The 14,689-nt window shown below is 44.3% G+C and overlaps 1 protein-coding gene across 1 annotated transcript in view; it reads left to right on the top strand.

Moving 5' to 3' along the window:
- IL17RE (interleukin 17 receptor E) overlaps positions 1-14,689 on the top strand; it is a 129,883-nt gene that overhangs the window by 89,859 nt on the left and 25,335 nt on the right. The window contains 5 exon segments of the mRNA XM_073591968.1: positions 1,772-1,895; positions 5,275-5,411; positions 8,694-8,756; positions 10,088-10,154; positions 11,877-12,049. Coding sequence (XP_073448069.1) covers positions 1,772-1,895; positions 5,275-5,411; positions 8,694-8,756; positions 10,088-10,154; positions 11,877-12,049 — 564 coding nt within the window.

The following is a 14,689-nucleotide window of genomic DNA, read 5'->3' as shown; positions in this document are numbered from 1 at the left end:
TGGATTTTTTCTGACGGATGTTGGCTCAAACTTGTCTTGCATACACACGGTCACACAAAGTTGTCGGAAAATCCGATCGTTCTGAACGCGGTGACGTAAAACACGTACGTTGGGACTATAAACGGGGCAGTGGTCAATAGCTTTCGTCTCTTAATTTATTCTGAGCATGCGTGGCACTTTGTGCGTCGGATTTGTGTACACACGATCGGAATTTAACCGATCGGATTTTGTTGTCGCAAAATTTTATAGCCTGCTCTCAAACTTTGTGTGTCGGAAATTCCGCTGGAAAAAGTCAGATGGAGCCCACACACGGTCGGAATTTCCGACAACACAATCCGATCGCACTTTTTCCGTCGGAAAATCCGACCGTGTGTACAGGGCATTACTGTCAGGATCACCAGGTGAAAAGGAAGGAAGGAACGCCTAATAAGGAAAACGAATGCAGCCACACACCTAGGAATTTGTATGCTTCCATATAATAAATGTTTGCTTTGGGGTTTATTACTGCTTTAACACCTGTTTCTCCTAGGGCAGGGATTTGCAATTAGCGGACCTCCAGCTGTTTCAGAACTACAACTCCCATAAGGCATAGCAAGACTCTGACAGCCACAAGCATGACACCTAGAGGCAGAGGCATGATGGGACTTGTAGTTTTGCAACAGCTGGAGGTCGGCTAATTGCATATCCCTGTACTAGGGGAAGGGTGAGGGGTGCATTTCCGTGGAATCATTTACAGTAGTTGTGTCTTAGGCCCCTTTCACATGGGCAGTTTATCAGGTGGACCTGATTGGACCGTCCAGTCTCTTCTATGGAGCGGCAGATGTCAGCCGACAACCGCCGCCATCCGATGCTGTCCACCAACAACATACGGATGGTGGTCCTATTCCCCATCAGAGGAGAACGGGCTGTGTCCGTGTCCGCTCTGCATAGTGGAGCAGACACTGACTTGGCATCTGCTCAGCGAGGATCAGCAGAGAGGTCCCCCGCTGAACAAGCGGATTCTGCTTAGTGGAGCCGCCCGTGTGAAAGGGGCCTTACTGGCACAAAAGCTTCAAGAGATTCTTCTTAGAGCTTGAATAAAGCTCCATCTGGTGGTTATGAATGGTCAATATGAAACATCCATGTGTTCTTTATTTTTTTCTGATAGTATCACAAACTCTATACAGTATATGTCACTTAAGCTGTCCATAAATTAGTCTTTTTTTATTTCTTTTTTTACAACCAGCGGGTTGAATGAAAAAAAAAAAGGCTCATTTTCCTCATCCACACATTTCTTATGGAAGAGGGAATCCTCCCTGCTGAGCCATTGTATTCTGATAGAAGGGACACTCCCCTGAAATTAGAAGAAATGGCCGCACACCACTGTAGATCAAAATCCTCTTTATTTGGACATCCCAAAAATTACCGGCATCAGAATGCTGGGTCGACGCGTTTCGCACACTTCACGTGCGCTTAGGACACTCCCCCGCTGTCAGAAAATACTGATCAGCGGTGCCAGCTATAGACTGCGGTGCTGATCAAACCAGGAAAACCCGACAGGGTAATTGTAGAGAAGTCGTTCGGTAAGAATCAACTTCCCTAAAACCTCCCTGCCCGTACATTCACCAGAACCTGGCAAATTTTGATCAATGTATTGCCGGCTTTAAAGAAAAGATTTTACAGGTAGGCAGAAGTCTAGTGATTGTTATTTTAGGTTTTAAGAATAGAGTTTGTGTTCCCCTGATAAGTCTACATCCATTACTAACCCATTCAATCTCCTTTCTACATGTAGTTGCAGTTACAGTTCCACTGCTTGACAGTTGCACCCGGGCAGAAAATTTCTGTGTCACTTTTAACCAATCCAGATTATGGCATAACGATAGATAAAAAAGTACAAATTCCGCATTATGACAAAGGTAAGGTTAAAGCATGTTTGAATGTATTCACATCTTTATAACATATTTACTGCATGTCCTTTCTTTGCTCTTTGGAGAGACTCCTCACGTTGCTGTGCTGTTCTATCTATACTTACTTTTCACTTGAAATATATAACATAGTTGGTAGGTTAAATAAAGAAACAAGTCCATCTAGTTCAGTGATAGCTAACCTTGGCACCCCAGATGTTTTGGAACTACATTTCCTATGATGCTCAACTACACTGCAGAGTGCATGAGCATCATGGGAAATGTAGTTCCAAAACATCTGGGGTGCCAAGGTTCGCCATCACTGATCTAGTTCAACCCTAGTGCGCCTGTGCACGCGTATGCTTGTTTCACTACCGTTCTTACAGTAGCTGCCCACCCCTCTGTTTTCTTGAGGTCTCCTTGCAAAGATTGTACATCCAGTTCTTAAGTTATTGCCCTGCTTAGCTTTGTATCATCAGCAAACACTGAAAGGTAAACCACCCTCTGGATGCACTCATGCAACCAGTTTTCTGTTCGGGAACATACAATCTTATCAATTCTAAAAGACCTTAATTTGTACATGAATCGTTAATGGGGTACTGTATCAAGTGCCCTAGAGAAATCTAACTACACCACAGGCCTTCCTCTATCCAAACTACAGCTCCCCTCCTCATAGAATGTTAAAAGATTGGTCTGCCAAGAACGATCTTTCATAAATCCATGCTGGTTACTTCTACTGATACTGGTTTCATAAGCAGATTCTTCAAAATTGTCCCTTATCATCCCTTCCAATAGTTTACATACTATTGATGTTAGGCTGACTGGTCTGTGGTTTTTTGGTATATATCTTAGTCCTTTTATTGAATATCAGTATCACATTTGCTTTTTGCCAATCAGCTGGTACCATTCCAGTCAGTGAGCTGTCCTTAAAAATTAGGAACAATTGCCTGGCTATAATATGGCTAAGTTATTTGAGAACTCTTTGGTGTAAGCCAGATATCTGGTTTATTTCTTTATTTTTACTCTCCTCTCCAATGTGTCTGTCATGATATATTTTAGTTGCCTTGATGGGCTCCTCGGCCCTTATATTTTTAAAAGACTGCTTTTTTCTCATGAAAATGTCTTTTTACATTAAATATTTAGCAACCCAGGTTTAACTTTTGTTCTTTTGTATTTGTTGCCCATTGGAATGCACTGATGAATGTGGTTGTTTAATATGCCCTTTAAGCGCTCACTTCTCTTCACTTCAGTGTTCTTCAGCATTTATTATCATGCAGTATGGGGTGCAGCTTCGTAAAGTTGGCTTTTTTTTAAATGTAGTGTTCTTGTCCTGCCCTCATGTTTCCTTTTCTTATAATTTATGGCAAACTTAATTACTCTGTGATCGCTGTTTCCTAAGTTATTCCTTACTTACATATCTGTAATGGAAGCTATTCCTACTTTTCCCTTTAGTGTGCTATCATAGATATCCTTACTTTTCCCATTGCTGTGTTGTCTTAGATATCCTTATTTTATAATATATTTCTGCTTGCCACGGTGATCAATATACCCTGCATCTGGAAAGTATTCACATCGCTTCACTTTTTCCACATTGTGTTATGTTGCAGCCTTATTCCAAAATGGATTAAATTAATTATTTTCCTCAAAAATTCTACAAACAATACCCCATAATGACAATGTGAAAGACGTTTGTTAGAAATCATTGCAAATTTATTACAAATAAAAAATGAAAAGAAAACCAGTGTACATAAGTATTCACAGCCTTTGCTCAATACTTTGTTGAAACACCTTTGGTATCAATTACAGCCTCAAGTCTTTTTGAGTATGATGCTACAAGCTTGGCACACCTATTTTTTGGCAGTTTCTTTATTGCTGGACCTTTCAAGCTTCATCAGGTTGGATGGGGAGCGTCGGTGCACAGCCATTTTCAAATCTTTCCAGAGATGTTCAAGTCTGGGCTCTGGCTGGGCCATTTAGGGACATTCACAGAGTTGTCCTGTAGCCACTCCTTTGTTATCTTGGCTGTGTGCTTAGGGTCGTTCTCCTAATGGAAGATGTACCTTTGCCCCAGTCTGAGGTCCAGAGTGCTCTGAAACAGGTTTTCATGAAGAATGTCTCCGTACATTGCTGCATTCACCTTTCCCTCCATCCTGACTAGTCTCTCAGTTCCTGCCACTAAAAAAACATCCCCACAGCATGATACTGCCACCACCATGCTTCACTGTAGGGATGGTATTAGTCAGGTGATGAGCGGTGCCTGGTTTCCTCCAGACATGACGCTTACCACTCAGGTCAAAGAGTTCAAACTTTTGTTTCATCAGACCAGAGAATTTTGTTTCTCATGGTCTGAGAGTCCTTCAGATGCCTTTTGGCAAACTCCAGACGGACTGCCATGTGCGTTTTACTGAGAAGTGGCTTCCGTCTGGTCACTCTACTATACAGGCCTGATTGGGGTAGTGCTACAGAGATGGCTGTTCTTCTGGAAGGTTCTCCTCTCTCCACAGAGAAATGCTGGAGCTCTGTCAGAGTGACCATCGGGTGCTTGGTCACCTTCCTGACTAAGGCCCTTCTCCTCTGATCGCTCGGTTTGGCTGGACGGCCCACTTTAGGAAGAGTCCTGGTGGTTCCAAACTTCTTCCATTTGCGGATGATGGAGGCCACTTTGCTCATTGGGACCTTCAATGCTGCAGAAATTTTACTGTACCCTTCCCCAGATCTGTGTCTCGATGCAATCTTGTCCCGGAGGTCTACAGACATTTCCTTGGACTTCATGGCTTTGTTTGTGCTCTGACATGCACTGTTAACTGTGGGACCTTATATGGACAGGTGTGTGCCTTTTCCATACCAAGTCCAATTAACTGAATTTACAACAGGTGGACTCCAGTCAAGTTGTAGAAACATCTCAAGGATGATCAGTGGAAAGAGGATGCACCTGAGCTCAATTTTGAGTGTCATGGGCATTTTTCGCTTTTTTATTTTTAATAAATTAGCAAAGATTTCTATCAAACTTCTTATTGAATAATGAATTTAATCCATTTTGGAATAAGGCTGTAACATAGCAAAATGTGGAAAAAGTTAAGCACTGTGAATACTTTCCGGATGCTCTCTATATGGGAAAGACATACAGTATGTACAGTATGTGCATAGTACAAGACGGCTGCTAGAATAACCCTACCCTGATTGTACAGTCAGCCATGCACAGTGTAGCACCCAGCAAGCTCAAAGGAGGAGTGCATGTGAAAACATTTTTTTTTTTTGAAAAGTTTTATTTATTACTTTTTTATGTGAAAACATTTTAAGCGAATGTACATTCATCCAGTAAACCCGTGCAAGGTCTCTAGGAAAAAACGATCACACTGTTTACTTCTTCCTATTCTCTGACCTCATATAGCACCACAGTTCCATTATCAGCACTTTGTGGAAGAGAAGAGATTTGTGGTATCCATACCCGACAGCCAAAATGCTTATGCACGCCTGTGCCACAAACTTAATGCCTGCGAAGATCTGGAGAACAGCGACAAGCAGTTGGTAAGTCCACCTCTTCTTTATGGACAGGGCGCCTAGAACCACTTGTGGGGGAGACCACTTAATAAATGGTGGAGTGCTACAGAGATGGTTGTTCTTCTGGAAGGTCCTCCTCCCTCCACAGAGAAATGCTGGAGCTCTGTCAGAGTGACCATCGGGTTCTTGGTCACCTTCCTGACTAAGGCCCTTCTCCCCCGATTGCTCAGTTTGACCGGGCGGCCCACTTTAGGAAGAGTCAATGGTACAGTGCTAATAGGAGTGACTTAAGCCACATCAACATTGGAAATCCAGAACTAGTTTCATGCATGTGGAAGGGGGCTATCAGTAGGTGGAGAAGACTTGTCAAGAATTCTCATGTCAATGTAGCACAGGCTCTTTTACAGTTGGGCTTGGGAAAAGAACTTAATAGACTATTCTTTTTGATAACATAATTCATACTATTCAAAATTCAATACTCCTCTTCTGGTGTAATTACTGTCTGTGTTGGCCCAGCTCTTACACCCCTCTCTTCACCTCCCTATATAAAGGAACGCCAGTCTATTATAATCTTACAAACCGATCAGCGTCTGCTACCCCTCTCTGCCAATCCCTCCATTGGCTGCCACTCACCCATTTCAATTCAAAATACTAACAATAACTTACAAAGCCACCCACAACTCTGCCCCGAGCTACATCACTAGCCTAGTCTCAAAATACCAACCTATTCGTTCTCTTTGTTCCTCCGAAGACCTCCTGCTCTATAGCTCCCTCGTCACCTCCTCCCATTCTCGTCTCCGGGACTTCTCCCGAGCCTCTCCCATCCTTTGGAATTCCCTACCCCAATCTGTCCAACTATCTCCAACTCTGTCCACTTTTAGGCGACCCCTGAAAACTTTTCTCTTTACAAAAGCCTATCATCAGCTCATACCCCACAGTTATTACCTTTTGTATTACTTGACCCTCCCGCCTAGATTGTAAGCTCCAACGAGCAAGGACATCTGATCCCTCCTGTATTGAATTGTATTGTAACTGTACTGGCTGCCCTCATGTTGTAAAGCTCTGCGCAAACTGTTGGCGCTATATAAATCCTGTATAATAATAATAATAATTTTTATTTTTTTGTTATTTAGTAATATGAAATTAAAGTAATCCTGCCTATTTAAGGCAAAGCAATAGGTTCACTTTTTTTTTGTGTTTAGATAATAGACAGCTTCTTAGAAAAAAAAATAGCCAACTCTTCCCAGTCCCCTAATCTTACCAAGAACCCTCCACTCAGGTGTTTACTTACCTATTCCTGATGGCATCATTCTTTGATCTTTGGGTCCAAAAACCTTTCTGCTGCTGTCCTACAGCTGCTCTGTAACTTCACATGGACTTTAATGCAGCCATACCCCCAGTGTCCCTACTATGGCCCCGCTAGAAAAGATTTTGGGCCCAAGTCTGTACACCTCAAAGGGGGGAGCTGCCCTCAGGAAGACATAATTAAAGTGGAGTTCCACCCAAAAATGGAACTTCCGCTTTAAGTGGAGATGACCCCCTGACATGCCACATTTGGCATATCATTTTTTTGGGGGGGGGGAATGGATACCCTCTTTTTAGAGGCATCCAGCTCCCACTTCCTCCTGGGGCTCTGCAGCGCCAGAAGGAAGTTCACCTCTCCCCCCTCCATCCCTGCAATCTTCTGGGACACGTCACAGGTCCCAGAAGATTGCCCGGCCATTCACAGCGTGCAGCCCGGCTCGCGCATGCCGGGCTTCGAAGCCACAGCCAGGCGCCCACAGTAAGAATGCTGGCATTGTGGAGAGGAGGGGGAGAGGAGCGGGGCTTTGTTCACCCGCATCGCTGGACCGTAGGACAGGTGAGTGTCTGATTATTAAAAGTCAGCAGCTACACTTTTTGTAGCTACTGACTTTTAATTTTTTTTTTTTTTTCGGCGAAACTCCACTTTAAGCATTTAGGTGGGGGAGATGTTTCTAGGTTAGTTTAGGTTAGGGGACTAGGATGGGATAGGATAGGTTGAATGCAGTTTTTCATTTTTAGCGATAGAAACAAACTCACGTGCTGAAGGCCATACTAAACAAACTAAGCTACTGTTACAATGCTTTGGCAAAGCATAAACTCATATACTGTAGAGCAAATATGTGCAGCACTAAAAAAATAAAAGTGCATGTGCATGTAAACAATGTAAAAACCCAAATGCAAATCTGGTGACTAATAAAGCAAATATACACATAAAGTGACAATGGGAAAATAAATACAAGTGATAACCGCAATTCATAGTATACCAGTAATTAAAGTACCAAGCATGATATGATATGCATAAATTCATGTGAATAGTCAATTCATAAATGATACAAAAATAAAAGTGCCAGTTCTGCGCAGTGATCTCCTGTGTGACAAATACAGTCCCGTTCTCTTCTATATCAATCCACTGGGCAGACCGGGACTGTCATATACTTGTCACACAGGAGATCACTGCGCAGCGGCACCCGAAAGTGGAGAAAGAGTCCGCTTGACAGGGGAAAGTGTTTTTTTCTTTTAATTGCTACAGCCTGAAGATCAGTCTTCTCTCTGCCTTCGCCCACCCCCCTCCTTCTCTGCTGAGTCGGCCGGACTGACCCCCAGAAAAAGTACCCATGCAGCAGGCTGGGGACAGCAGTATGGGCTGTCCCCCCCTCTGCCTCAGCACACCCCCTTCCTTCTGGGAAATTCTCTGACTGGGATGGCTCACCAGCCCCATTGCAGCTAGACACCAGGACCAGCAGCCCAGCTCCAGCAACCGGACCCCAGGACCAGCAGCCCAGCTCCAGCAGCCAGACCCCTGGCCCCAGCAGCCCAGCTCCAGCAGCCAAACCCCAGGACCAGCAGCCCAGCTCCAGCAGCCAGACCCCAGGACCAGCAGCCCAGCTCCAGCAGCCAGACCCCAGGACCAGCAGCCCAGCTCCAGCAGCTGTGTGATCAGGCTGCATTTCATTGGGCACTGGTATAGCTGCATATAATTGGCACTGGTACTGGCTGCATTATATGGGGGGGGGCGCGAAGCGTCACCTCCCTGAAATGATTTTGCGAGTTGGGATGTCTGCCATTGGTTGAGTTTGGACCCTTTAGTGACAGGGTCACTTTAAGAGTATTAGGGAAGCTGAAATGTGTACCCTTTCTGCAGAAAATGCTGTCCAAGCCTCCCTTCGCTGAAGCCAAAAATGAACTTAGCGATGTGTGTATGTGATGCTGAGAGTGCGCTGTGTGTGTTTTTACTGATAGTTTTATCTCATACTCATAGTAACCTTTTTACTGTTTGTTTTGCAGTTCAATTCTTCCCACAGTGTCTCCTTATCATACGACACTGTACTTCCCTGTTTATGTATTGAGGTGAGCGCAGTTGCTTTACAATAGTTATGCCATTGTTGATGTTTTGGCTTATTGCATGTTACTTTATGTATTATATGACAGCTATTATTGTCTCTATTGATTGTGCATCAAGGATTTGTCGCGCCTACGATCTGGCAAATCTGACCCAGCAACCTGCTTCTCAAAAGTCCTCACCACAGATGGCCGGCTGGGCCCCGGTTCACACTGCTGCAACTTGTTACATGACAAATCAAAACACAATGGATGCTGTCTTAATTGTGTAGCACCCTCTAGTTAGGTAGGTGTTAGAGTGAGGGTTTTTTGCTGGCAGAGTAGGTAAATTTAGGCAGGTTTAGCTGGTTGCTAGGCCTGTTTGTTTTCATTCTGGCTCAGGGTAGCAGCTGGTGACTCACAGGCCGCATCACTTCACCGTCACCTCCCTCTTCCTTCTAGAAAGTGCTAGAAGGAGTGGAGGGGAAGAGAGGTGGGGCTGCCTGGGGTATCTCAAGGAGCCTTGACCAATCCCCAACTTGGATTGGCAGGGGACAGGCCTCCTTAAATACCTGGGGTCAGCCCAGCTGGGGTCTGCACCCTGTCTGACCTCAATGCTAGCCTTAGACAGCACATTGGAAGATAGGACAAAATACTACCTGTACTTTGTCCCTGGGGAACAGATTACATGAATAAAGTCATTATTAATTATTATAATACAACTACTACTACTAATAATAATATATATATTATACATTAATAATTAATAATGAAGTCACACTTCTTCTTTAAACTTTGTTAATGTCACAGAACACAAGGTCCACAAAAGTGACCAAGAGTGAAAATTTTTCATGCTTGTTAATCCACTATTGGTGACACTCCACGCTCAATTGGAATGGAACTCACCTCCTGAAATCGACCTCAATTAAAAAAAGATATTTGGGAAGGGCAACCACAAGGCGCCACAAAGCACGTCAAAACCCTGCAAATGAAGCGTCTCGTCTGCAATCTCGTGATTGCATAGATGCGGCGCTTCCCATAGTGCACTGTGTCCGGCGCCCAAACACAGTGCACTTAAAGGACATTTTTTTTCTATTTTTTTTTAAATGGCCTTTTTTAAAAAAAAAAATTTTTTGTGACTGCCTGGGGGGCTTGGGGTGCGGCGCCCTGCGCCCCCTATGGATGGGCCGCCACTGGTCATCAGACTCCACCCTATGTACTCTACCACAAAGGACTTTACCAGGAGAACAGAGCTGATGGCATGCACACTGTTAGCCTGCTAGAGAAGCCTTGCCTATATATGTGTGTGTGTTGGATGACCAGAATTTGTATTTTGATTTGTGTCCATTTTTCTTCCCCAGGTATTTTATGCGCAACCGAATAGTAGACGGAAACAAGAGTGTCCCTTTCTAGAGCAGCCGAAGCCTTGTAAGTAATGCCCTGCCTGCGGCTAACAGGAATACCTACCATTTAAATGCTGTGGAGTCTATTTATAAATCATTCATTGGAAGAATGTGGGAAATATTTCTGCAAGCTGAACTAAATTACACTGTATGTCTTTGAATAGATTAACTCCTGTATAATCAGCTCCATCTAGTGGCCAAAAATGCAGTATAATTTTCTAAAACACCTTTTCGTGACTTTAGTAACCTATTCAATTTCTACTTGCGACACCCTGTGTAAAAAATACACTTATCTTTCCAGTGCTCCGTGTCTTTAACCAGCCCCGGAAAGATTTACCCCCTTAATGACCAGGCCATTTTTTGCGATACGGCACTGCGTTATTTTAACTGACAATTGCGTGGTCATGCAACGTTGTACACAAACAAGATTTATGTCCTTTTTTTCCCCACAAATAGAGCGACAATTTTGAAAAAAATATATTTTTTTTTACTTTTTGCTGTAATAAATAATAATAATAATAATAATAAAACTAATTTCTTCATCAGTTTAGGCCAATATGTATTCTTCTACATATTTTTGGTAATAAAAATCGCAATAAGCGTATATATAGATTGGTTTACGCAAAAGTTATATTGTCTACAAAATAGGAGATATTTTTATGGCATTTTTAATATTATTATTTTTTTTAATAGTAATGGCGGTGATCAGCGATTTTTAGCGGGGCTGTGACATTGCAGCAGACAGATCGGACACTTTTGACATTTTTTGGGGGGCCAGTGACATTTATACAGCGATCAGAGCTAAAAATAGCCACTGATTACTGTATAAATGACACTGGCAGGGAAGGGGTTAACACTAGGGGGCGATCAAGGGGTTAAGTGTGTCCTAGGGAGGTGTTTCTAACTGTGGGGGGGGGAGTGGTCTGACTGGAGGAGGAGAGAGATCGCTGTTCCTGATCACTAGGAACAGACGATCACTCTGTACTCCCCTGTCAGAACAGGGATCTGTTTGTTTACAATGACAGATCCCCATTCTGGCTCTCTGTGGAGCAATTACGGGTGGCCCGCGAACATTGCAGCCATGGCCACACGCATCGGCTCCGGCGTCGTGCCGTGGGCGCGTGCCTGCTATTGCTCTTAAAGCGGCCGACCTGCACCTACGGCGATTCCCGCAGCCATGCCAACCTGCTGCAGTATAATAACGGCGGCTGGTCGGCAACTGGTAAAAGCGGAACTGCAGTCTGACATACTTTTCTACCTATTTACTAATGCTAGCAGCATGAGGATTAAAAATAATCAATGTTTATTGGGAGTGTGAAGTTCCACTTTAATCTGTTTGAAAACATATAGTACAATGACATGTACATGACAGTGACATTCATTGGGTGAACATCAGAAACATCTGTACAAGCCAAACTAAATTTCACGGTATATAAGAGCAAGGTTTGGGACTTTGCTCTTATATATCTCAATTACCGGGGATGGAGGTACAGTCCAATGTCCTCATATAAAGCCCCAAACCCTATCATCAGCTCCATCTAGTGGCCAAGTGCAGTACAATTTTCTGGAATACCCTAATGAGAAAATATACCATATTTTGACCACTAGATGGAGCTGATGCTACAGGAAAACATACCGTGAAGTTTAGTTAGCACAAATGTGTCCAAACATCATACAAATAGCTCCCTATGTGTTTGTTATTATATTATATTCAGTGCTGTGTTCAATAAAACCGATCTTCTTACAGATTTGGCAGATCTGATGAGGGTGTCTGCAAAGAAGATAACGTTTAAAGCCAACACCATGATGGTTCACTATGATAGTCCATGCCAGTTATCTACGCCCAATGTTTCTCTATGCAGAAAGCAAAATGGAAGCTGCATGACGGTTGATGAGGCCGCCATAGCAACATATGACATGGTGAGTTCAGATTGATGTGGGCGATTTTGACATGTCTTGTCAACTAGCACTTGAAATGAATACTCAGGAGAGCCAAGCATACATTTCGGATCAGCCGGTAATGCACATGTATCTGGACAGTAGTGCCTACATGATTAACAGTCCATATATATCTGTGGCCATCTTAACCCCTTCCCATTCAGCCCCAGTGTACGTTGAATAGGGTCTGTATGCCCCAGGGAAAGGGGAGGAATCACACGATATGTGGCTAATCACATGAGCACTTTGATTGGCTGTCACAGTGGTCACAGGATCAGGAGCCGGTCCCGCCAACTCCTAATCATCAGCGCGGACTGAGCTGTATTTGACAGCTCAGTCACTATGCTGGGAATGTGCTGGGAATACGCTCTTAGCAGAGAAAGCTCTGCCGCCCATGAATGCATATGTGAAGTCAGGGGTGACCCATCCATTAAGGGCGCATGGGCGCCGTCCCCTCTATGACAAACGGATAGATTCATGCATTGTATTGCATGAATCTATCCATGTCCACTGTTGCCACCCCCTATTCAGGCGTTCCGGCCCCTTTTCGGGCGCCGGGCGCCTGAATTCCAGCGGCGGGGGGTGTTTTTTTGAAGCCCCTGATTAGAGCCATAGACTCTAATAGGCTTCAAAAAAGGTGGACTCGGAGCGCAGAGCATTGCACTCGCAGTCCACCCAGGCATGTTAGAAAAGCAAATGAATATTTGCTTTTCTAAACTTGAACCGCTTGTCCGCCAATCAGGAGGCGTGGGTCTAATACCGGTCACCTGATCGGCTGAGGGCACAGTGATCCCATTGGCCAACTAGCAGAAGCGAAGAAGAGACACACGGAGGACACAGGAGCCATCGCCTGACCCACACTATCCGTCCCCCAGCTCGCCGCCGTCACCCGCTGCCTGACCCGCCACCAAGATGGGGTAAGTGCTGGTCAGACAGCAAGCGGGCGGACGGGGGGGGGGGGGGGGCATAGTGTCTGCATATGATGGGCACAGAGGCTGCAATTGATGGGGCACAGTGGCTGCATATGATGGGCACAGTGGCTGCAGTTGATGGGGCACAGTGGCTGCAGTTGATGGGGCACAGTGGCTGCAGTTGATGGGGCACAGTGGCTGCATATGATGGGCACAGAGACTGCATATGATGGGCACAGTGGCTGCAACTGATGGGCACAGAGGTTGTATTTCATGGGGACAGAGGCTGCATATGATGGGCACAGTGGCTGCGTTTCATGGGCACAGTGGCTGCATATGATGGGCACAGTGGCTGCAGTTGATGGGGCACAGTGGCTGCATATGATAGGCACAGAGGCTGCAATTGATGGGCACAGTAGCTGCAATTGTTGGGCACAGTGGCTTCAACTGATGGGGACAGAGGCTGCGTATGATGGGCACAATGGCTGCATTTCATGGGCACAGTGGCTGCATATGATGGGTACAGAGGCTGCATTTCATGGGCACAGAGGCTGCATATGATGGGCACAGTGGCTGCATTTCATTTGCACAGAGGCTGCATTTCATGGGCACACTAGCTGCATTTCATGGGCACAGTGGTTGCATTTCATGGGCACAGTGGCTGCAATTGATGGCACAGTGGCTGCATTTGATGTATTTGTTCCAGTATTTTTCCTGAATTTTTCAGTTTGTTTACGCCCCCCCAAAAATGTTGAGCACCAGCTGCCACTGTGTGTAGTATGTGGGCAGTAAAGCCCATCCTCTTTTCCAACAAACTGATGTGTTCTGTGGATGACAGGAGGTTAAAGTGGATCTTTTGATCTTCATAAATCTCTACATAAGTTCCTAACATCACAATATAAGGCAACAGTATCATTTTTCAGAGAGGCTCCATCTTTTATAATTGAAATAATGTTGAAAACGTATTGAAAGTAATTCCGAGGATGTTCACAGACAGGAGGGCACTATGGCACACATATGGTGGTCGTGTCCAAAGGTTTGCAGGTTATGGGTCGGAATTTACATTCTTCTTCGCAATATATTTCATGTTAATCTCAAGAGGGATCCTTACAAAACTCTTCTTGGCAAACCAAATACTGAATTTCTTTGTCCGGAGCGCCAACTGGCTCTACATCTTTTTACTGCAACTAAGTCAACCATTGCGAGGACATGGAGGACTCCTGTACTCAGTTTTTGAGGCGGTCAGGAATCGCATGAATAATATCTTGGTGAACGAGAAGTTGACAGCTATCCTCTCGGATACCCATGGTAAATTCCTTCAGGTCTGGCAACCATGGGTCACATATATCCAACCTTCTAGGTTTGATAATGCCCTTCTCTCAATTTAGCGCTTTTCTGGCGTTGGCCTTGTGGACTCCTCCCTTCTCTCCTTCCTTTTCTTTTCTTTATTTTCTCATTTCCATTTTTCTTTTTTTCTTTTCTTCTTCACCCTATTGGATCTGTTCCATGCATCCACTTTAAAAGCCTACTAGGCTGCCAGGCTTTGCCCTGGTAACAAATGGTTATGGAGATAGTTTTCCTTATTATATATTATATAATGTTTTTTACATTTTTTTGTTGTATTTTATTTACTCTTAACAACATATTTTTATTCTATGACAAATGCTTTAAATTTAGTCATGTCTAGTCCTATATTGGGATACTTTTGTTC

The sequence above is a fragment of the Aquarana catesbeiana genome, linkage group LG07, assembly GCF_042186555.1.
Source record: "Aquarana catesbeiana isolate 2022-GZ linkage group LG07, ASM4218655v1, whole genome shotgun sequence".
Classification (NCBI taxonomy): Eukaryota; Metazoa; Chordata; class Amphibia; order Anura; family Ranidae; genus Aquarana; species Aquarana catesbeiana.
This window is presented reverse-complemented; position numbering and strand designations above follow the sequence as displayed.